The 24,486-nt window shown below is 43.1% G+C and overlaps 1 protein-coding gene across 1 annotated transcript; it reads left to right on the forward strand.

The window, feature by feature from the left end:
- The first annotated feature begins 4,025 nt into the window (after positions 1 to 4,025).
- Positions 4,026 to 22,463, forward strand: Dcstamp (dendrocyte expressed seven transmembrane protein). Its single transcript, XM_046464806.2, has 4 exons — positions 4,026 to 4,057; positions 12,609 to 13,650; positions 17,888 to 18,196; positions 19,119 to 22,463. The coding sequence occupies exons 2-4, from the start codon at positions 12,622 to 12,624 to the stop codon at positions 19,203 to 19,205; spliced, it is 1,425 nt and encodes a 474-aa protein (XP_046320762.1). The 5' UTR covers positions 4,026 to 4,057; positions 12,609 to 12,621; the 3' UTR covers positions 19,206 to 22,463.
- The last annotated feature ends 2,023 nt before the right edge of the window (positions 22,464 to 24,486 follow it).

A 24,486-nucleotide genomic window follows, 5' to 3' on the forward strand; every position in this document is an offset into this window, starting at 1 on the left:
GAAGAAAGGTCAAGGCAGGGAAGCAGCTTCCGGACAGAGTGAGTGCAAACACTGGAGGCTGCAGTACCGGCAGAGCAGAAAAGGTCAGGATCTGTCATTGGGAAGGTTATGATTGATACTCACAGAAAAGCCCCACTGCAGTGAGGGCTCTGAATGAAGGGGACTAAATATTAGGTCAGAGGTGACATAGATGGCCACAGCTGGATTTGGATTCACATGACAGAATCCTCACTCTCTTTTATTATTATTATTATTATTATTATTATTATTATTATTATCATTATTATTATTATTATTATTATTATTTTCTTTTGCAGTACTGGGGACAGAACCCAGGGCCTCATGCATGCTAGGTAAGGAATCTACCACTGAGCTGTATCCCCAGCCCTTCTCATTCTTCATTCAGTGTAAGAAATGCATGGCCTCAAATAAGTTGTTCTAGAAATACTGTAACAATTTTAACAGATTAAAGCTACCAAACAAACAATGTGACAATCCCTATCTATGCCAGGCCATACCATCTCACAAAACATCTTCTCCCTATCTTGGTTTTCCAGAGGATTCCTGAGCTGGGTGGTGCAGGGGTCAGAGACAAGGCTGGTATTCTCTATAGTTCTATGACTCATGGAATCCAAAATGACCTCTGAAGGACAGAGATTCCTTGGAGGCAGGAGAAAGAACAAAAGATGATCCTGAATGTGAGCTTAGGATCATATGGTAATTTCAGTGGCCACCTGAGGCAGAATCCCAGAGACACCCTGGAAGTTCAGGCCTGATTTTACTTGGCTGGTGGCCACCAGGCCCTGGTGTTGGAATCTGGATGGTTCCTGTGTACCAGGCTCTTTCAACTATGGCTGTTCTGAGGCTATTCATTTGAGGAGTGCAGACAGATACTGTCAAAGAGTCCAGCTTACTAACTGCAGACTTTCAAAGTCATTAAGGAACATTTGAGCTGACCAGGGTAAAATTCCCAGCTGAGCCTAGCTTTTCCATTCTCTGAGTTCACTCAGTGCTCAGGAAAGGAAATTTGCAGCAATAGCTGAATTCCATCCGTCTGTCCACATCCCAGCCCCTTAACCCTACATAGGTCTCTAAGGTTGAAACTCAACTGACCATTTTGTCTCCCTCAAAAAAGCTTGAGATCTGCTGGGGATTTTCAACGCCATGTCAATGGCTCCACTGTGGGTCCCTTTTGTGTAGGGGCCATGGTTTCCTTTGTCCAATGCTTTCTCCTTGTACCAGCTGTAGATTTGCTCTGCATGAGTCAGGAACTTCTGGTCTACTCTGCTCTCCAAGCAGAAGGCTCTGTCTCTTCTTTCCCCAGTAGATCTGGAAGTATCCTCAGCTTTCAAAGGGTTACCAACATCTCTCCTGCTCTCTTCGTTCTCCTTTGTGAGTCTGATTGGCTGAATTTTCTCTAGTCTCTTATTGCATCTCTGTCACTGCTTTCTTCCTCTGTTTTCATCTCCAGCACTACTACCAAGTAACCCCTGGATGGTTCCTCCCCGGCTTGCCTCTGGTTCACTCCCAGCCCACTGCAGCCTCCAGCTGTCTACCGACATGGCTCTTCCAAAAGGCAGGGCCATTTCCTGAGCCTTCTTCTTCTTCCTGTCCTCAATATCCCACATGCCTCCCCTCCCCCACTCCTCACTCTTCCTCTCTGGGTGACCACTGCTGTTGCCCAGTTAGGCATGGACACTGAAGTTGGGTCTTTCTTGTTCAGATGAGAACATCTTGATTTACCTTCAGTTCTACAGGAAGGGGCAGGAGAGGCTGCACCTCTGCAGCCTGCATCCTTCACACCTAGTACCTACACCACAGGCCCAACTGGACTTTCCAATGCCTCACTCGCACCCTGAATTTCATGGCCCTTTCCTGCCTGGAGTGTTCGCCTGCTGCTCCTCCTTCCTCACTGGGAGCCAAGGCTTGCCTCTGTGACCCATGGCAGGCAGCCATGCTCCCTGGGCTTTGACTGGGATGTCTCCTGATAGTCTCCCCCCACACAACCCTGTTTCCTCTGTTGGTCTTGAGAACCCTAACTAATAATATACTGGTCTTACCTCGTATCTCAGCCCCCTTTGTTCATTCCCCTCCCGCCCTCTCCAGTGCTGCTCACTGACTTTTTACAATGCCAATTTGTTCACCAAATTCTCTAATTCCCCATTATCTATTGCTCTATAGTTGTGTCTCCCAAACATCTGACATTTGTGTATCTTCACCATGATGTTTGGTGAGAGATTATAATGTCTCACCTGTACAATTATTTATCTTATAGTTTTCTTAATATCAACATCATTTTAAATTTAAAAATTATTGTAAAAGAAAATCATTATTATTGGTATAAGTAAAAAAACATGAGCCAGGGGATAGCTCAGTGGTAGAGCACATGCTTAGTGTGCAGGAGGCCCTGGGTTCCATCCATAGCACAAACAACAACAAAACTAGAAGCACATTCCATGAAATGAAAATTACTTGAAAAACAAATCCACTTTTTAAATTTTTTTTTTTTTTACCTATATATGTCTAAAACCAATGTGGACAGGGCCATGATAGGATTATTACTCTTTGGGGACCTCAGGTCAAATGAGGAAGGCCAAGCACCTTTGGTGGAGGGCCACACTCCAGGCCCCTTTGGTATGACTCCTACCTCCTCCTCCTAGCTCTCTGAAGATCTAGTTGAGCCCAAAACTTCCAGAATGGGATACACTGCTTCCTGCTTCTGGACCTTCACAAGCATCTCATCTGCTGGAAATTCTCTCCTGCTCCTTAGATCTGTTTAAATTGTGTTCAGTCTTCAAGGTTTTCACCTCTCCATAAAGTATTCCCCAAACTCCTGTTAGGAATATTCTTTCCCTGCCCAAGCAGTTCCACGCTACTCTCTCTCTCTCTGTCTCATATTCACCATTTATCCTCAAGTAAATTATGAGTCCTTTGAAAATCAGGTGTTAGATTTTTATTAGGTTTTATATCCCCTAGCGCCTAAGCCTTGAGTAGAGTTTCAATAAACGTCTATCAATCTGTATGTGGTTCAATTGAATTTCATTGAATTGAATCCAAATGAATGATAATTGAAAAATTTCAGAGGAGGAGGGAAAAATGTTTTTCCAGATTAGAACCTGTGTGTATGGTTGAAGATATTGGATCGTGTGTTTGAAATAAACAAAAAACATTTTGAGAGGGGGAGGAAGTCAAGACTTCTGTCAGAAGACTGATTGTAAATTATGACTATGTACTATCTCAATGTACAGTTGTCAAACTTGTAAATTTTGGAACTATTTCTTGCTTTTTGAAGCATCCATTAGCCTTCACTCAGTCATCAGACACAAATTGGCAGTAATGATATTTAAGACAACCTCCTTCCCAGGGATATTTGCAGTTCACTAGGAATCATGAATTTTGAGATAAAAGCTTTTGTAGACATATTATGAGTCTCAATGAAAAGATAAATAATAATGTTGTAGAAAGGTTTTGAGGCTTTGCTAATTCCCTAAAAGTATAAAATACCATCGTTTCAACTTGGAAGTTAAATTTCTAAGATGGAAAGTCTCCGTGTGGTTGCACGGCGTGACACCATTATCAGCCCTGACTTGGTCATGGGTGCAGAGGTGGCTTCTTGGTGAAACTGCCCTTCAGCTGTAGATGGGAGCAGGGGAGGGCACTTGCTTATCAATTGCCTTTCTAGAGTAGAGTTAGGGATTACACATTAGGAGAAAAGAGGAAAGAGGAAGAGAGACTGTCCATGTTTTTATAACTCCTTCCCTTGTGCTTGAAAATATACTATTTCATTATTTTCCAGAGCTGGTTTGTGGAACCTGTATTCTGTGAAAAATATCAGAATGCACGATGTAGTTCCTTCGCATCAGTTTCACCCCTTGTTGATATTGAATGACGTAGTCACTTTATGGAGGAAATAAAGATATTGATTCATGATGACACTACCCTCTTCTCATTTCTGGTTCCTTTTTCCTGCCCTATATTAAGACTTGCAAGCCCTTGGGAAGGGCTTTTTTTTTTTTTTTTTTTTTTTTGCACTCAAAGAAGAACCTGAGAGAAATCTGTAAGTAACCTTTCAGACTAATCTTTTTTCTAAAATTGCTTTTTAAAAAAGTATTGGTTAATTAGAATAAGCAATTATGACCACTCCTCTGCTCCACAGTCTGCCTATGAATAGAAATATCAGAAAGACAGTCTTTAATGTTGGTATCTGAGTATTCTCTTCTCTGGGAAGACTGCACCCTCCTGCTAGGGCAGTGTGGAGCCCTGTGCCATCTCCTGGCTTTGCAGACTCGACCCTAGGAGCAGAGGCTTCTGGCCTAGGGAGGAGCTGGTGCCCTGTCCTAGGTAGGACAGGAGGCCCTGCCTCACTAACAGGCACACCAGGGTTTGGCAGCCTGCAGTGAGGGACGGACTCTCTCCATGGATGCTCTTCTGTTTACCCATAGCCCTCATCAGTCTTTCCTTTCTTGTGTGAATGTTGCTTTCACAAAGTAAGGCATTTGCTAAGGTTCCCAAGGCAAGAAGGATTAAAACAAAGAGATGAGGAAGTCAGTCCCCTTCAAACAGAGGCCTGGGCTCCTGCTCCAGCTATTTTGGCCGTCTGAGAGAACAGTATGTTCCCAACCAAAGCAAGAGCTTCACAAAAAAAAAAAAAAAGGGAAAGAAAGGAAAAGCAGCCCTCCTTTTTTTCTTCTTGTCTCACTTACAGGTGCCTTTGCTATTCTGTCTCAGAAGTGGGTGCAAACTATCCATGCCAAGAGCCCACTCTGTGGCTCTGATCCACTTTTCATTTCAGAGAAGACGGGGCTGGTGCAGACCTTAGAACCCAGTTAGCTCTTGGGCAGAGGTCCCAAGAGGTGAAGTGACCTGTTTGGAGTGGAGAGTCTAGGCCATAGGCCTCTGGTTTCCCTGCCCACTCTTCTTCCTATTTTACTGTGCCCTTTATTCGGATTTCCTTTAAAATGAGATTTCCATCAAGTTATGGAGGAAGCGAGGAGGCTGAGGGGCTGAAAGTCTCCTTTAAGGGATTTGCAGAGCCGTTTAGAGGAACTCAGGAGGGATAGAGGAACTGTCCTTCTGGGTTTATTTCCCCCCAGGGTGTCTGGAGACTGTAACCAGGCTTGGTGAGCATAAGCCTTTGTCTTCTGCGTGGGAGCAGGGACACAATGAGCTGGAAACTGCAGATGAGGCTGGTGTTTTATAAGTGGGCAAGAGGGCACCTCCTGTAGCCTGGGGCTCCAGGTCTTTCCCAGCAGGAGGGCCACACAGCAGCCTGCCGTTTCTGTTTGACAGCTCTGAAGCTGCATTGATGATGTGCACCTGCAGTATCCCCCCATCTAGAAAGTGAGGGCTCTCATTTAGAGGCTCTCATTATTATTTCATGGCTCCATCTGTTGTGGCTACTGACTGACTGGGCTTTGTATTTGCACCAAAGATACATTCATCTCTATCTTGAGGGTTAATCTGTGCTCAAAAGACTGTGCTCAGGAGCTGGGGATGAAGCTCAGTGGCAGGGCACTGGTCTTCCATGTGTGAGGCCCTGAGTTCAATCCTCAGCACAAAAAAAGAAAACAAAAAAGAAAAAGACTGCTCAGGAATGGAGGTCTTCCTGATTCACCAACGAGGTGGGGGCCTTGGGGGTCAGGAATGGATCCTTTTCCATGCCAGCCCTCATGTTACCAGTGACATTTATTTCCACCTGGACAAAACCATGGCAGTGCATGCACTACTGTGGGGTTTGCCAGCTAGCCTGTGCAGGGCTGACGGAGAAGCCTGGTGGCTTCTGTTTCCCATGGCAACAGCTCAGCTCTGCATAAAAGCAGGTGCACATGGGCTCAGGTTGGATACAAAGACCGCACTGTTCTGCAGGGTTCTGGGCTTGGGCTGGGCTTCTTACCACAACCCTGTCCTTCTCCGGTTTCCTCCCACCCCATCACCAGAAAATTGCTTTGACCCTGTAAAAGAGAGATGGGGCCCCAGTGACACATTGCTGTGGACTCCAGCTAAGGCCTTTCTGCCTGCCATGTGATGCAAACTGTAGGTGAGGGATGAAAGCAAGGAAGTGGTAATTACTACTGGGGAATTGCTGTTGGTAAAAGCAAGGAGCAGGCTTTCTATGCTGGGGAGACGAGGCTGTGAATTCAGGCACTAAACATTATTGATAATGGAAGCAAAATAAAGAGAAATGACAGGTTAAAAGGATCAGGCAGCCTTTTAGAAGCTGCTGAAAGAAACAATGTAGAAGGTGAGAGGGGAATCCAGTAAGCACCAGACAGGGGAATAAAATGGAGTTAGAGATCTTTGAGCAAAAATAAACATGCCCAAGTCATAGAGAAAGCCCTTTATATGTGAGACTAGAAATTGGCTTATAGCATGATTTGAAAACATCACAAAGGATAAGAGGGTAGAAAGGTAATTCTGGGAAGTGGTTGGGAGAGAGATTAAGGTGAGAAGGGGGCAGACAGGAAGAGGGAGCAAAGTGGCTATCACTGAAGCTCACGGGCTGCAGACTCATAGGTATGGTCAAAATCAGCCAGAGTGCTTGCAAACAAGTTGAGCCAAATTCTTTTCTTTCTTTTTTCTTTATTCAAGAGATATCACCCAAAGAAATCCAGAATTTTTCCCCCAGGGTTGGGGATCAAAACCACGGCCTAGTACATGCTAAGCACTTGCTCTACTACTGAGCTATAACCCCAGCTCAGAAATCTAGATTTCTGACTTGAAAATAATCAGAACATCTGGCCACACAGAGTTTATATATAATCTTGAAAAAAATCCTGCTGGTTTGGGGGTTATTTCCTCTACAACTTAAATAGGGGTCATGGTCCCTTCGACACCTCAGATATCTACTGCCCATTGTTTCACACCCCAGAGTATCTGTGTCTCCTTATTTTCTTCACTCTTGACCATGCCTGTCTGACCCTGCAGACAGGCTTCAGGAAGTCTTGGTGCTGCCTGCCCTGCCTGTGTCTGCCAGGTCAGGAAGAGGGCCCACCCTGACCCAGCTAATAGAGAAGGAGGGACCTTGACGCAATGCGCCTCTCTTCCCCTATCCAGGATTGGTTGGGAGCAGGGCCTCTCACCTAGGACCTCAGACCAGGATGGGCCTGAGTCCAGGGAGCCCTTGTTTAAGAGCTGGGCAAGGGTGAGCCTAATGCTGGCTGTTGCCATCTCTAAGTAAACATGGGAATTCATGAGTGGCTTCATGCAGCTGAGCAGAGTGTCTGCCTGCTCAGTAGGGCTGTGCTGGCAAGAGGGGGAAGGACATCGGATGTGTTGACAGTGAAGGGCAAGCTCTTCCTACACCCTGTCTGAATTTTAGCCCACACATGTGGATGGGAACCTGGGAACATATTTCACCTAAAGTTAGAAGACCTTTGAAGATCGTGTTGAAGAGGGCAGAGAGTTCGCCATTTGATCCCTCAGTGTCATGGATTAGAATCCTGGTTCTTCCACTGATTAGCTCTGTGACCTTAATCAAGTATTTTACCTCTCTGAGCCTCATTTTACCATCTAAAAAAGATGTAGACACAAAAATATAAGATTCATGGAAATCATGTATATCAAATGCTAGAACAATTTGTGGTAACAAACTCATAACTGCTATCTATTAGTAGTAGTGTTTCTGTTAAGTTACTAAGTCTCAGACAGAGACCAAAGTTATGGTTTGTCCACTTCTTTAGGTACCTTCTGGTGCCTGGAGACAAATCGGGTATTGTTATGGACTGAATGTTTGTTTCCCCATCTACCACAAGTCTATGTTTAAGGCTTAACCCGCGTGGCTGCATTTGGAAATGGGGTTTCCAAGGAAGCGATGAAGATTATAGGAGGTCATATGGGTGGAGCCCTTACCCAATAGGATTAGTGTCCTTATAACTGCTCTGTTATTGCTTAAAAGAAAAGACTTGTGGCCAAATAGAGCTGAGGCTGAAATGATCTCTGGGTGACATATTGGAAAGGTCGGTATACTTAAGGATAATACAGTATGAAAGAAAGAAGGGTATGGAAGAGGAGGAGGAGGAGGAGGAGGAGGAGGAGGAGGAGGAGGAGGAGGAGGAGGAAAAGGAGAGGTACCAGAGAGCCCACCCTCCTCTCTATGCCATGTGAGGTCACAGAGAGAAGGAGGCCATCAGTGAACCAGGAAGAGAGCCCTCACCAGAACCTGACCCCATAGGACTTTGGTATGGGATCTGCAGCCTTCAGAACAGTGAGAAATATATTTGTCTGCTCTTTAAGTCACAGAGCCTAAGGTATTTTTATGGCTAATCTAGCAGACTGATAGGTATGTGGGAACATTCAGTCCCATTACTCAGGGACCCTAGTAAGGATTTTAGAAAGGATAGTGAAAAGTCCTTTTCATGAGTTATTGATGTGAAGAGATGTTGATGTGATGGGAAAAGTGTTGATTTGTGGTGAACTGGGCTCTTGCTTCAGGCTTTGCCAAATGCCAGGACAGCTTTGGTGGGTCCCTCTTCTCTCTACATTTTCATTTCCTCTGCTGTGAAAATCATCTGGTTTGGTATCATTCACCTGGAACCATGATACCCAATATGTAGATATTCACTTATCACTTATTTCAATTTCAATTCAATTCAAAATTCTATTCCTTGGCACTAGCCCCATCCCAAGTGCTTAGTACTCACATGCAGCTTGTGTCCCTGTGTTGACAGTTCAGATATACAACATGTCGATTATCACAGAAAGTTCTCTCAGCACTGATTCTAGAATTTGCTACCTGAGGTCTGGTCATCAGATGAGCCATGTCAGTGTCAGCTGGAACTTGTTAGATTGCAAAACTTCAGATGCACCTTAGACCTTCTGAATCAAGACCTGCATTTTCACAAGATTCCCCCAGTGATGACAAGCTCACATCTGAGCAGCCCTGATCTATACAATTCCCTCCAGCTCTCAATTAAAATGTAAGAATCAGTGTCCATGCTTGACAAAATCTTTGAGAAAGAACCAAGCAAGTAACTTTTCAAAAGTTAGATTCAGTGATTTGTTGGAAAGAAAGGAACTGAAGTTATTTGCAAAAAGATAAGCAGAATAGCTTCACTGCCACAGGAATGAGAGGAAAGAAGGCAGCCCACCTCTGAAGGCACCAGGGGCAGCATTGCAGGGCTGGGAGGGTGGTACAGTCCTGCCCTGAATCTGAGCCTCCCTTCAACTTGGGAATTCCATCTTTGCCTGAAGGGCAGAGAATGGGAGTTCTCAATTTTCTGTGTCAGCAGAGAAATAGCAAGAAGTAAGGGGTTTTATCTGTGGGACACCTTATGCCCAAGGAGTATTAAGGGTGCTAAAATTTTCCTCCTTAAACCTCACCAGGAAGGAGCACGTAGGTCTTAAATTTAAGTGGGGAAAATGAGGAACTGAGAATGGAGAAGAAATCTAAGCCACCCCTGACAGGAACGGAAGGGCAGGCCCATGGTCCAAAGCTCTGCTCTGTGGCTTGAGCTGTAAAATAGGAGCAAATGTGTCTGGTCTTCTCAATGTGGAAAGGTTCGGTGTCTTTGGGTGACATGCTGTTTTCAGCACAATTACAAGAGGATAAGTTTAGATCTGTAGCTTGTTGAGCAAATATGTGCCTCTTACAGGACAAAATTACAGGCATAGATCTTATTTAATTGATACTAGATTTTATTGCAGAATGTTAAAATTTTAATGTGTCCATAAACCCATTTCATACTTTCAGGGAAATATCAGTGTTAAGAACACATTGTACGAGGATGAAGGCAAGAGAAGGGGAAAAAGAACCACAGTATACATTATTAATATTTCAGGAGGCAAGCAGAAGGGTGCCTCATAAAGGAAATTAGAAAAAAAATAAACAAAAGAGCTGGGATTTCTGATTTGGTTAGAGAAGAATCTGCTAATTGGAGACAGATTATGGTTGATTATTTAGATGTAGGAGGAAAAAACACTGAAGATAGTGGAGATGGGTTTGTGATATTCGGGTCAGCCCTTAAACAGTCCCTGGCAGAAAGTGTGACATGTTTCCAGTAGGCACAGACACAGCAAGCTGATTGTCCTGTCAGCTAAGTCAGAGTCTTGGAATCCAGGCAGTTTGCAGGAGGGAGGGAATCAGGAGATACTGGTGTGAATCTTGCTGTACCATCTACTCTGCATGATCGCTGGCAAATTTCAATAAGCACATGGAGTCTTGGTTCCACTGTGTAAAACGGGAAGAGCTTCCTAATCCATGGGTTGGAGTAGGGAGTATGGATGCTTTATAGAAAGTGCCTAAAACATAGAGGGCAAAGAATGCTTATGAGTGTATCGGTTAGTCAAATGATGGTTTGGGGTCAAAGTCAAAGTAATGGCAACGAAAATGCCTGGGGACAGAGGAGAAGTAGCAGCTCTTCACTTGCTCTATTGCTGGGCCCTCTGCCCACTGCCCACTCATCCACCAAGCCCTCCTATTCACATAATGAAGTTGGGTAGGGTTAGCAATGCTGGGTTCAGGAGCTCAGGGCCCATCCATGATGGCTGTCTCTGTCTTCACTGGCCACTGTGCATGTAGCCACGACCAACCCTCCATCCAACCTGATTCAGAAAGAAAGCAAGTTTGCAGGGGAAAAGAACTATGGTCTTTTGCAGTTTCCCATCCTAATCTTTATTCTAATTTCCTTTCCTCCTGATGGAGTAGGAACATCCTCATGTGTACAATTCTGATCTCTGCCAAGGCCAGTCTTATGTGATAATGACCCTTCTTCAAAACTCAGATTCTCCCCATGTCTCTTGTCTGCTCTGAGCATTTGCGTTCAGAATTTGTGCCCAAAGATCCATGCCCTCTATTCTCTTGCTAGAGAAATTTCCATGTTTATTCCTGACATGCCTTTCCCCCTCCTCTTACTTCTGCCTTTCATTAACCCTCTTCAGCCTGAACACAGAAAGACAATAATTTTTTCACCTCTGGTGGCCCAGTTCATGCTTCTATCAGCACTCCACACATATCTCACATGATGAGTGAAACTCACTGGTTCTAGCAGTTAACCGACTCCATAAATCCAGCTCCATTATATTTATGAGAGAAGGGATGTATTTGACAGTGTTTAAAATTGATCAGTGTCCTCATTAAAATCCTATGCATATGATACCATGCTTGTTAGATATTTTCATGTCAATTAAGAAAGACAAATCTCAAATTTATTTTATCATACTCCATATGAATCCTAGCCTCTTTGAGTACATCATAGACCTAAATATGCATGACTAACAGGGTGGTAGCAGCATTATAGCATCTTTATTTTAATTATCCTATGTCTGGAAAAAGGAAAAGATGATTAATTCTAGAGACAAAAATATCCTTCCTTTCCTTGTAAGACTCTCAGGAGACAACTGTACACTGAAGGTAGGGGCAGAGGAGGAAGAAGCAGTGGTTACAGAGCAGAGGTATAATGGCCTCAGTCCAATTCCACACTGAAGTTTGGATGCCCTTGGTATGCTTTCTGGTCTGTAAAATTACAGCACAAGAAAAATAGATGACTATTAAAGAGTACTCTTACATAATGCAATTCGGTGAGACTTCCGCCTATCCATCAGCCTACTGTTTGTTTCAACTATTAGGCCCATGATACAGTACTGTTGCCTTTATCAATTAACAATTACAGCCTAACAGACCAGAACAGATTTCAGTGGTTTAAAATAAAACAGCATTTATTCTTTTTCATGGGTCCATGGCCAGCTGGTGGGTTGGTGGGGTTGGTGCCGGGGGGTGGGGGTGCTGGCTAGTCTATCTAGGCTGGCCTCTATCACATGACTGGTAGCTGGGTGACCACTGGCCAAGTTGATGGCATTGAGTAGTCAAGTAGGCTCGTTGACCAGAAGTCTAACCTGGTGTGAAAAGCTGGACCATGACCTCCCAAAGATATTCATGTCTGAATGTCCAGAACCTGTGAACATGTTGCCTTACATGCTAACAGAGACTCTGCAGATTAAGTCAATGATTAAGTCAATGATCTTGAGATGGGGTATTATCCTGGATTATCTGGGTGTCCCCATGTAGTTACAAGGGTCTTTATAAGAGGGAAGCAGAAGGATCAGAGGATGGAAACAGAGGTCACAGAGGACGGAAGATGCAGCCTTGCTGGCTTTGAAATGGAAGAAGGATCTATGAGCCAGGGAATGTAGGAAGACTCTAGCAGCCAGAAAGGCAAGGAAACACATTCTCCCCAGAGCCTCCAGTAGGAGCACAGTTTAGTGGACCTCTGGAGTTGTAAGAAGATAAGTAGATGTTTCTTTGAAACACCGAGTTCATGGTAATTTGTTGTGTGGCTATAGGAGATGAGTACAGCTGGCCATGTTACCATGGCGATGGCAGAGCTCCAAGAGAGCATGCAGGAGCGGGCCATGGGCTAGGGACTGGCACACCGCCCTGCTGTCACATTCTACTGGCCAAAGCAGTCACAAGTCCTGCTCAGATTCAAGGAATGGAGTAACAGAGTCCACTTCTTGATGGATTCTCTTTCTCTCACCTCTTGGTGGGAAAAGCTGTGAGGTCTCATTGCAAGGGGTGGAAAGAGGGAGGGGTGGAGAATCACCACCATGTCATGCATCCATCCACCTCCTGGCTCTTAAGCATCTTCTGATCTTGGTTTCTTTTTCATTCCTAGGGACACAGGGATCATGGGCATGTGGACCTCGAGCATGGATGTCTTCCTAAGTCTTTGGAGGATGTACGTGTTTCCGAGAGGTCCTGGATGGGTGGACTTTCTCCAGCACTTGGGAGTGTGCTGTTTTGTGGCCTTCATTTCAGCGAGCCTCCTCTCTGTGGCCTTCTACTGGTTTCTGCCATCAGTGGTGGCCTTCGCCACCTCCTGGATGGTCATGTGTGTTCTCTTGGGCTGCTCCAGGCACTCGCGCTGTTTCATTCTTCTGGTCTTTCTCTCGTGTGGCCTGCGTGAAGGCAGGAACGCTTTGATTGCAGCTGGCACGGGCATAGTGATCTTTGGCCACGTGGAAAATATTTTTCACAACTTTAAATGTTTCCTGGACAGTATGACTTGCAACCTGAGGGCAAAGAGCTTTTCCGTACATTTTCCACTTCTGAAAAAATACATTGAAGCCATTCAGTGGATTTATGGCCTTGCCACTCCACTGAATGTATTTGATGACCTCGTTTCCTGGAATCAGACACTGGTGGTCTCTCTTTTCAGTCCCAGACATGTCCTGGAGGAACAGCTAAACAACACCAAAGGAGAAGTCCTGAGTGTCTTACACCCTGTGACCACCATGATGGAGGTGTTTTCCTCCCTGGGGCAGAAGCTGCTCGCCTTTGCTGGGCTTTTTCTTGTTCTGCTCAGCACTGGCCTCTTTATGAAGCGATTTTTGGGCCCCTGGGGTTGTAAGTTTGAAAACATCTACATCACCAGACAATTTGTTCAGTTTGATGAAAAGGAGAGGTATCGACAGAGGCCCTGTGTCCTCCCACTGAATAAGAGGGAGAGGAAGAAGTATGTTGTCATCCCATCTTTCCGGCTGACTCCTAAAGAGAGGAAAAACCTGGGGCTGTTTTTCCTCCCCATACTTACCCATCTCTCCATCTGGGTGCTGTTCACAGCTGCAGATTACCTGCTGTATCGGCTCATTTTCTCCGTGAGCAAACAATTCCAAAGCTTGCCGAAACTTGAAGTTCACTTGAAACTGCACAGAGAGGTAGGGGCTCCCAGGTGTGTCACAGCTTCTTGCTGGGTCAGTCTTGCAAAAGATCCGGAACCTCCCAAGACAGGGAAATATTTTATTCACCTTTGGATCACTGGTGTCTAACACAGTGCCTGGCCCATAGAAGAAACCCAACAAGTGTAGGTCAAATTGAAGTACTAATGTTAGAATGTGATTCTGTATTAGTGTTCTCTGGCTGCTATAACAAATGATTTCTAACTAGGTGACTTAAACAGTAGAAATGTATTTTTTTATAGCCATAGGAGTGAGAAATCTGAATTCAGTTTTCCTGGGATAAAATTGAGATGTGGTTGGAAGGGACATGTTCTTTTCAGGTGTTAGGAAAGAATTCACTCTTTTCCTCTTTAGCTTCTGGTGGCTGGTGGCATTTCTTGACTTGTGATGGCCTAGCTCCCATCTCTGTCTCTGTCTTCACATCACCTTATAGAAAATCTTTCTCTGCTCTCTTAAGTCACGCACATGGTCTCATGAGGGCTCACTGGGATGACAGGATAATTTTTACATCTCAAGATCTTTAACTTAATCTCCTCTAGTAAAGCCCTTTAAGCCAAGTGAAGTGCCATAGGTTCTAGGGACTAGGATCTTATGGAGGACATGAGGGAAACATTTTTCAGCCTCCTATACTCCATATACAATGAAACGTGGGAATAGATATCTCTGATGTTGAACCTAGAGTTGATTCTCAAGCTGTATCTGGCACAAACCTGAGTCCAGGATTTAGGGCCTGACTTCTTACTCTTAGGGTCTGACTTCTTATGCATCCTGAGTCCTTATCAAACACTGATCTCAGTTCATCAGTGCTATGTTTAAAAAGATGACTGCTGATAAAGGGCTTCTATATGACCCAGTAATGTGGCTGGTACCTAGTGCCCTGGACCACATTTGGGGAAACTCTGGCTTAGGTGCTAAAATGTAAAACCTTTTAGACAAGAATCCTTGACCTTAGACTTTAGCACAGGTGTGTCATTGTAGAACTGAATAAGCAAGCAAGTGAACACACCCAAAACTCCTCTCCAGAAACCCCATGGAATCTCCTGTACTTGGACTGGGGTAAGAATTTTTAAAACCTCCTGGAATAAGTCTAATGTGTCTCCAAGACTGAGAACCGCTGTTTTAAACCCATCACCCGGAAGAACAGAGCCAGATATCTAAGTTCTAATAGCCATCATGTGGTTCTAGGAAAACCCATAATTAGGCAAGACAATGTCTTTTTCTGAGCTGGTGCCCCCTGCATCTTAAGGAATCTGGCTTTCTCCCTCCTCCCAGCAACCATGTGCCAACAGAGAAGACTGAGAGTTTTGTGCATCTCATCTTTTATCTTTTCCATCTTCCCTGTGGAAATTTGTAATTATGTTGACATTTCAGAGGGTCTGGGAATTGTCAGACATTTGCCTTATTTAGTTTTTTAATCCCAGAAATTGTGGCGCAGAACCAGGTACGGCATGTTGGTGCGTGCACACAGGCGTAATTCGTGTTGAGGTCAAGTACACTTCCGAGGCTGTGCACTCACCAGCAGCAGTCACCATGTGCCAGCTGCTGGGAAAATCACAGAGGAGGAAATGACGGCCAGGCTGCTGCTGGTAAACCATCCTCTGAAACCCCATCCTCCCCTTCTCTCTCTCTCCCAGGGTCTCAGATCCTCCTGCTGCATCCACACTTTTCCTCCTCCTTCCCTTTTGGTTCAGCAGATCCAGATCCCCTGGTTCCTGCCCTCCTAATCCTGGGCTGCTTCTCAGAGTTGATTACTCTGAGCTCTCTGCTTTCCCTGAAGAATTCAGTTAATTACCAGGCACCCTGTTGCTCTAGATATTTGGAGCAGGGTGGATAATGGAAGTAGCGTTTCAAATGAAAGCCAAACAAGAATCCCGCAGTCCTTGGTCTTGGGTGTGGGGGGTGGCCAATAAGAAGGCCTCTCTTCCTGCCATTCTCCTTTGTATTATCCTTTCTTGTCTTCCCTTCTTGATTCTCCCTGTCTCTCGATCCCCTTCATTTATTTCTCTCTCTGCTAATACCCAATACACATTCCTGTTTTGTTAATTCCCACTGGTTTAGACAGAGGAGGACAATGGCAAGTTCTGACTTCCCCCAAAAGCACAGAAGCTTTCTAATGACAATATGCTGGCACATTCATCTTGGGCACTGCTGGGTACTGGGGATGTGACCATGTCCAGGCTGTGATGGCCGCATTATGAGGGTGGTATCCCAATGGGGGTGGCCGCCATGTATACACCTAACAGCAGCACGGTGCTGGGCACTGGAACCAATCTGGGAAGGAGGCTGCCTGGGAGTGCCCCTCCAGCTCTCTCCCACTGTGCCTGGGAGATAGCCACAACCAGCTTCTGCATGACTGGCCTTATCCCAAGATGCCCTTGGAGGCTGTGCATCTTGTCTGTGGCTATAGGTTTGCAACAGAGAAGTCAAGCTGGAAGAGAAACATTGGTTCAAGTTTTTGCCCACATTTCTCCCTACTTTCATACAATTTTAGATAAATGTTTTAAATAAAGAAGTTGGGAAATGATCCAAGTTGATCGAGCTGTATGGGTGGGCATTGTAAATAAAAATAGCTGTAGTCCCTACTTGCGCTCTACTGCCTTAACCTTGCAAGATGGCGGGACATCTGGGCCTGCCCTCCACCCATGACTCAATGCTGTCCCAGCAGGTTGTTCACCTAAGAGAAGGAAACACATTTTAAATCATTGGGGTACCATTTAGTATGTTGCTTGGCATTTGGAAAGACTGAATTTGTCTTCCACGTTACCCTCAACCAACCCCATACAAAAATGTTGACTCGATCGTTTTGAAGCCCTGACTCCCAACTGCAAAACCCCCAGTTGGATTTCTAGACTAAATAACTTCTTCCCAGACCGACCCCCCGCTGCTTTCTCATTGCGGGGGATTGCTCATCACTGCCTCAGTCGATGGGTTTGTTTCTTCAATAGTATTAAAAAGACTGCATGCCTTTGCTCTGGGGACTGAAATCTCTATTTAATTGTAGACTGACTGTCTTTTTAATAAGAGGAGAAGCAACACAAATGTTTTTCATTGCGTAGGCGCAGGTTTGAATTTGTATAGAGGTCCCAGGTTTGGCATTTCCAGATTCTTTATAGACCCTGGGATCCAAGGTGCATGATATTTTCTGGATTTTTTTTTTTTTTTGAGACTTCATCTACTTCTTCCTGGGCCCAGGACTCTGTGGCACTAGGGTGATAATAACTTACTAAGTACACCAGTCGGTAAGGTTAATGCTCCATCCCCAAGGTGTTTAATTTACACTGGGAGTAGTTTGTTCATGGGCAGGATCTGGTCCATTAATTCCTGCTTTGCCAATTAGAAAACAAATCCACTGAGAGATTAAATGACTTTCTCAGGTCAGGGGAAAGAAAGAGCTGAATCAGCACACACTTCTGCTGGTGGCTGGGCTGGGTAGTTCAATGTCATCTTTTGCCCTCTGTATCAGTCTGCTGAGGGCAATTTTTTGTTCTCTTGCCTTCAAACATGAAGAAATGCACCCCTCCTGAGTAATTGGGAGACATGCGAAAATGCCCTATTTGAAAGATCTCCTCCAACAAGATTTTAGTCTCCTTCAGTGAGGGTCAACACATCAACCTAAAATGGGATATCACACAATGAATAAGAGGAATCCCCCAAAGCTTCAGAAGATTGATTTAGAGCATGATTTAGTATCTCATCATCTTTGTGAACTTGTTATCTGCTGAAGTGGAGTTTGTCATGATTAGGAGGATGTTCTCTGGGTCATAAGGGGCGTGTCCTCAAGCGATCATCTCCCCCAGTTAATCCAGCTCCCCCATCTCACATTAGCTCATGTGCCAAAAGTGGAGAAACATGTATCCCATGAAAATGTGGATGTGGCCAGATTTGTTAGTGTAACATTAAACAGATTTCTCCATCTTCTTAAAGCCTTCAACAGTGACTCTCCAAGAAGCTATTGAATACTTTTCTGATACACCTATCTCAAGAAAACCAGTGCTTCTGCAAACCCGCTTTGGAAATCACTTCCATAGTTACAGACAACTCATCCCTTCTCCTTTGTTCCAAACACAGCACAAAAAAACAAGATGTGAGAGTTCTTTTAACCAAAGCTCCCTGCAGATTGAAGATAAATGCTATGTGCTGCCAGGAAATATTGAGAAAGATAAAGACTGGGTAGAAAAATGGCATGGATATTAATTATTTTATTCTTTCATTTTAGAAACAAGGAACTCAAGACCTCATCCATGATTCTTCCTTTAATATATCTGTCTTTGAACCCAGCTGCATCCCTAAACCTAAGCTCCTTCTGTCTAGGACTTGGGTTCCTCTCAGTATTATTCTTGTGATATTAATGATGCTGGGACTGTTGTCCTCCATTCTGATGCAACTTAAGATCCTGGTGTCCACATCCTTCTACCCCAACGTGGAGAGGGAGCGCATTCAGTACCTACATGCAAAGCTACTTAGAAAAAGATCAAAGCAGCCACCAGAAGAGTTCAAAAGGAAACTGAGTCTGTACTTTAAAAAGGTGAGGCCAAGATGGGGGGGGGTTAACCTCTAATTAAGTGAATGGTAAGTTTGAAAAGCAAATGGAAAGAGGATTTCAAAGCTCTCTTTGACTTCATATCAGAGTTCATATCCCAACGGTAGAGAGGATTTTGAGGTGGGGGCGGGGTGACAAAATTGCTTGGCTGTGGCTCAGCATTGTGATTTGAATGGTGGTCCAGAGAAGTCTACAAGACATCCTTCAAAATATTGGTTTCAAGTAAGTATGTTAAGCCATATTGTAGAGAGGTTATTTGGGAAGGTCTTCTCTGAATTGGATATTGAATAACAATATCCAATAATACCCAATACTTTCCTGGGCCAAGAATAAAGAGAAAACATGGAAGGATATCTAAAACTTTGTCAATTTCAAAGAATTTGTTCATCCTACAGTGTTATCTATCTATCCATCCATCCATCTATTTGTCTATGGTTTTTATTATATAATGTACATATGTACATACATACATACATATGTGTGTGTGTGTATCACCATAGCTCCCATATACACACGTCAAAGATTTTATTTAACATATTTATTAACGAGGAGAAACCATTTAAAGAATAATTCAAAACACACAGACACATACACAGGTTATCAAGTATACCAAAATAAATTTGCTTCATAGTTGCCTGGCTCCTCTGTCTGGGAGGACACTGGAAGAATCAATTGTCCTTTGCAGGGCAAAGTTCATGTGCATGTCATGGTCATGAATCCTGTACATCCTTGTTATCAGCCATCTACAACTTACAGATTTGGGAAATAGTTCACAGACAATGTAAGACCAAAAAAAATACCAAAAGGATAAGATTTCATGTCCCTTTCAATACCACTAATACCATGATGAAAAATTTATGTAAGAGGCATTTGAAATGAGTCCAGTGTTCATTTATCTGCTTTTCAGGTTCATTTCTGGCTTCCAGTCCTGAAAATGATTAGGAAGAAACACACAGACATTGAGGCCGAAGACAATCCACAAGAGTCTGAATAGCTCTTGAGCCATGTGCATGCATCGTTCTTCTCAGGTCTACCGTTGGTGGTCACTGTTTATGCCCACTACTGGAGGGCTATGCCACAAGGCCACAGAGAGGTTTGGGTTTGCAGGGCCACCTTACATCACCTGGTTATTCCTCCAAATGACTTGTTATCTGTAAGTCAAGAGGTACCAGGCAAATGGTTTTGAGTCTGTCTTCCATACAATGTACATGATCTGGACGGAGTCACCACAGGACTATACCCAGGCCCATTGGTGATGAGCTTCGGCGTACAGTACTAGTCAAAGAAAAAGAATGGAAAATAAAACAATGGAAATCTGTACTGCAGTCTTACTAGCAAATGCCAAGGAGAACATATATGCATAAAGTCTGCAAAATATCTTAAACTCTCTTGTGCCTTTTCTGCCCTTATAAATATCTTTCACACTATTCCCTACCTCACAATTGTCTCTCTCCCCCAGGCTCCTATTCAAACCCTCTTTCCAAAACCCATTTCCAGCAGCTCCCACTGTCCTCTTACCAACACCTTCTCTACTGCACCTTGCTTGCCTCCATATCTTTTGTTATCCCTTCTAGCAAATCCTCCAGCCTGAGAACAATGGCAGGGTGGATCAAAATCACATAATATACTTACTAAAATGCACCTCTTCATCTCTAGCTATCTCAAAATATCTAAAAGGGAGACAAAATTCCTTGAATATCGATTCTATTATTTCTAAAGAATCAGAATGGGGAAATTTTTTTTTTAATTTCAATTAGGTATATATGACAGCAAAATGCATTTTGATTCTTTGTACCCAATTGCAGTGCAATTTTTCATTTCTCTGGCTTTACATGATGTAGCATCCCACTCTATGTGCAGTCTTACAAGTATCTAGGGTAATGATGTCCATCTCATTCCACCATTTTCCTGCTCCCATGCATCCTCCCCACCCTCCCACCCCTTTGCCCAATGAAAGTTCCTCCATTTTTCTTCGGCCTCCAGCCTCCCCATTTTGGAACAACATCCACTTATCATGGTTTACTTCACCAAGCATGATATTCTCCAACTCCATCCATTTATCTGCAAATGCCATGATTTTATTCTCTTTTAGTGCTGAGTAATATTCCATTGTGTATATACACTACAGTTTCTTTATCCATTCATCTATTGAAGGGCATCTAGGTTGGTTCCACAGTTTAGCTACTGTGAATTAAGTTGCTAAAAACATTGATGTGGCTGTGTCCCTGTAGTATGCTGTTTTGGAGTATAGACCAAGGAGTGGGATAGCTGGATCAAATGGAGGTTCCATTCCAAGTTTTCTAAGGAATCTCCATACTGCTTTCCAGATTGGTTGTACCAATTTGCAGTCCCACCAGCAATGTATGAGTGTGCCTTTTCCCCACATTCTTGCCAACATTTATTATTGTCTGTATCCTTGATAACTGCCATTCTGATGAGTGTGAGATGAAATCTTAGAGTAGTTTTGATTTGCATTTTTCTAATTACTAGAGATGTTGAGTAATTTTTCATGTATTTATTGATTGAATATATATCTTCTGAGAAGTGTCTATTCAACTCCTTAGCCCATGTATTGATTGGATTGTTTGTTGTTTATTGTTTTTTTGTTTTTGGTAATAAGTTTTTTGAATTCTTTATATATCCTAGAGATTAGTGCTCTATCTGATGTGTGTGTGGCAAAAATTTCCCAAAATGTAGGCTTTCTGTTCACCTCATTGGTTGTTTCTTTTGCTGAAAATAAGCTTTTTAGTTTGAGACCATCCCATTTATTAATTCTTGATTTTATTTCTTACACTTTAGGAGTCTTGTTAAGAAGTCGGGGCCTAATCCAACGTGATAGAATGGGGAAAATTTTTAATTAGCTATTTTTACTTTTTAATTTTCCATTTTGAAAATGTTCAGATTTACAGAAAGTTGTGTTGGGGAACAGCACACACCTGTAATTCCAGCAGCCCCAGAGGCTGAGGCAGGAGAATTGCAAAGTGGAGGCCAGCCTCAATAGTTGAGTGAGGCCCTAAGCAACTTAGAAATACCCTGTCTCAAAATAAAAAATAAAAAGGGTTTGGGATGTGGCTCAGTGGTAAAGCACCCCAGGGTTCTATCCCCAGAACCAGAAATGGAAAAAAAAAAAGCCCAAACAGGCCAATTTTTAGCCATCTAGAGGCTTCCTTCCTTACACAGCCCCTGAAACCTCCTCTCACATCTGCTAGCAGCAGACAAGATGGAGCATTGTGGTCTAAGACAAATGAGGCGTGGATTGGCCAGATAAGCCACTAGAGGTTTAATATTGTTAGCATGTAAGGGATTTTGAGTGCAAAGTCTTTGGAGTTCACTGATGTGGCATAAGTCAGTCAAGGTAAAAGAGATCAACTTGTTTGGCCAATGGGTCCCTAAACTGCTTACAGATCATCATTCCTAAGGGTGTTGGGGGTTTCTAAAGATTGCTATTACCCAGCCTCAGCCTCAGCCTCAGCCTCTGCCTCAGCCTCAGCCTTAGTGACTCTGACTTGACTGGTCTTGGGTAGGATCTGGGCACTGGCATGTTTAAAGCACCTTGGTGATTCTAATGTGCAGCTAGAATTGAGGACCACAATTCTGAGGGATCTTAAAGAATTACAAGACTTCAATGGTTAAATTTCTTTAACAGAAGGAGATTTTATTAGAAAAGTGTCTGATTCAATAATTCTCAAAGTGTGTTTCCAGATCACAAAGTCAGCCCCTTGGTTGCTCCATAAGAAGAGTGAGATGGAAAACATTATGTAATAAATTACTGACCATCTTTTTACATTTAAGATTCATGAAGCAAACTGGGATAATGAAAAAGCTTAGAGAAACTCTATAATAAAGAAATATCTTTTTAACCTGTCTCACCCAGAATTTCCCCAGATTATTAAACTATGGAACAATTTCATCTGTAATAATTATTAACATCATGTAGGGCCAGTACTACAGCTCATGCTCTGAAAGATGCCTATTTAATTGGCATGCATTTCATCCAAGAACGGATTTGAGAAGAGAAAGATGCACTTGTAATTTTGTCTTATTTAAACACTCTGATGAGTTCATGCTTTACTGGATTTTCTTATGTGTGGTTGTATATGTGTGTGTGTGTGTGTGTGTGTGTTGCTGGGGATTAAATCCAAGGACTTGCACACTGCAGGCAATGTGTTCTACCAATGAGCTACAATCTCAGCCTTGCTGTGTTTGCTAAACAAATAAATGTATGTATTAATAAATTGATACAAGGTGTGAATCTGTGTATAGATTTTTGTATTTATTCCTCCTACAGAAAAGGACCTACCCCACATTAACTAAGGCAAAGAATCAAATGCTCAGTTTTTGGAGAGGATTGCTTGCTTTTGAACTTCTACATTCTCTGAGTTAACTGGTGGACTTAATGACTTAACAACATCACCAACATCTGGTGTAGGCATCCGAACAGAACTACATAGAAGTTGGTGACGCCAGAAGTTCCCCCTGGCTCCTGCCTTTGGTGGACCTGCCTTTGCTTCCAGTCTGGTCAGGGAGCCATACAGGTGCTTAGCCAATAAGTAAAAACACGCAAAAGGAAGTGCCAAAGCTGCAGAATGGATGGTGTTGGGAAACTCAGGCTGGGCTCTCTGCTGCCCTCTGTAGGATGAGCGCTGGACTGGGTGATCAAAGGTCTTTATTTTCTTGAAATCAAATCTACCTTTCTAAAAGAGCCATTTCTGTTTTCTCCAGTGACTTTTAACGGATCACAGGACTTGCTGTCTTCATCTGTTAGGCACATTTGCCCTGGGTCTGAAGTGCTCCTCCCTTGGAAGGACACCCTGGAAAAGAGGCCTTGTCCCAAAAGGCAATTTTGATCTTGAAAACAGGATTTAGACTTGCTCATTTGGGCGAATCTTGCTTGGATATAAAATGCTTATTTAATCGCAGCTTATCCACTTAAGATTTAAATGAATGGTTAGTGAAATTTCTTGAGATGTCTGCTGTGAATTGTGCTTGCTCTGTTAATCTGGTAGAGGCATAAAGATCCTGCCCGAGGTAATTTCATGAAACTTCCTTTTTTCACCTCTAATTTTAATGGCTTTTGAAAGAATATTGTATTATAGTCTAAGTCACCATTTCTCATCTCACGAATCTGAATCCGGTGGCTGTCGTTGGTTAGGGTCTTTCAAGTTCCATCCTGATGTCCACATTGACTTCTTATTTGCTCTGGCTGAGTTTCTATTTGAGAATAAATTGTAGTAATTTTCTCAATACATTCTGAAATGGTTTCCAAAGCTGGCTAATCATCAGAGTTACCTGTGGAGGTTAAAAAATAAAATAAAATTTCAGATTCCCAAACCTAAGCCCAGATAACTGACTTAGCTAGTCAGAGAAGGGTCCTGGGAACCTGTATTCTAAAGAATATCACGAGTGATTCGGATGATTAGGCCACTTTGTTAACTACTGATTTAGGGAATTTTAGCAACCCTTGGAGATGAGGATTGTTGATTAAACACATCTAGATGGTATCTGTGCAATTAATTATGTGAGTATCCACACAGGACTTCCATCTTCCTGTTGCTGAGCCATTAAGTTTTTCCAATAATGCAAAATGCTAGTTACCCACAAGAAATAGATCATCTTCATCTTCTGTAATCCAACTCACCCACTTGTACAAATGGACACCATGATGGTACCAAGAATGCGACAATTTTTGCCTATAGTCAACTATTTGCTTAATATGATTTGGTACCAAATGTTATTTTTAAAATCTGAGTTAGTTCAGTTTAGGAGAAGGTAATCACATTTTTTTAAAATTGGAAGGTGATCTTGACTATAACAGTCACATAATGTAGAAGAAAGAACAGAGACTTTTAGAATGGGGAAGGCTGGGTGCAGACCCTTGCTCTAAACCCTTGACATAAACTAAAGCAACTTAGGTCTTATCTCTCTGAGACTCATTTTTGTTGCTTACAGCATAAGACTTAAAATACCCATCTCATAGCATCTTTTTGAGAATTTAATGAGATGACATTTATAAACTCTCTAGAATACTTCCTATCCTGAACTAGATAAAGAAATGAAAACTCTTTTCTTTCTTTTTTTCCATGGTTCCCTATCCAACCCCACTTTTTTCTACTTTTTACAGTAGGATCTACTACCAAAAGCATTAAGAACAGAAAAGAAGGACTCTCAACCATGCTTGATACACAACAGGGCTTAGCAAATTTTCTTCCTTGAAGGGCTGGGTAGCAAATACTCTAGGCTTTGTAGTCAGATGGCCACTGTTGCAATGGCTGCAC

The sequence above is a fragment of the Marmota monax genome, unplaced genomic scaffold (genome assembly GCF_021218885.2).
Source record: "Marmota monax isolate L192 unplaced genomic scaffold, Marmota_monax_Labrador192_F-V1.1 WCK01_AAM20220418_F8-fsc00003, whole genome shotgun sequence".
Classification (NCBI taxonomy): domain Eukaryota; kingdom Metazoa; phylum Chordata; class Mammalia; order Rodentia; family Sciuridae; genus Marmota; species Marmota monax.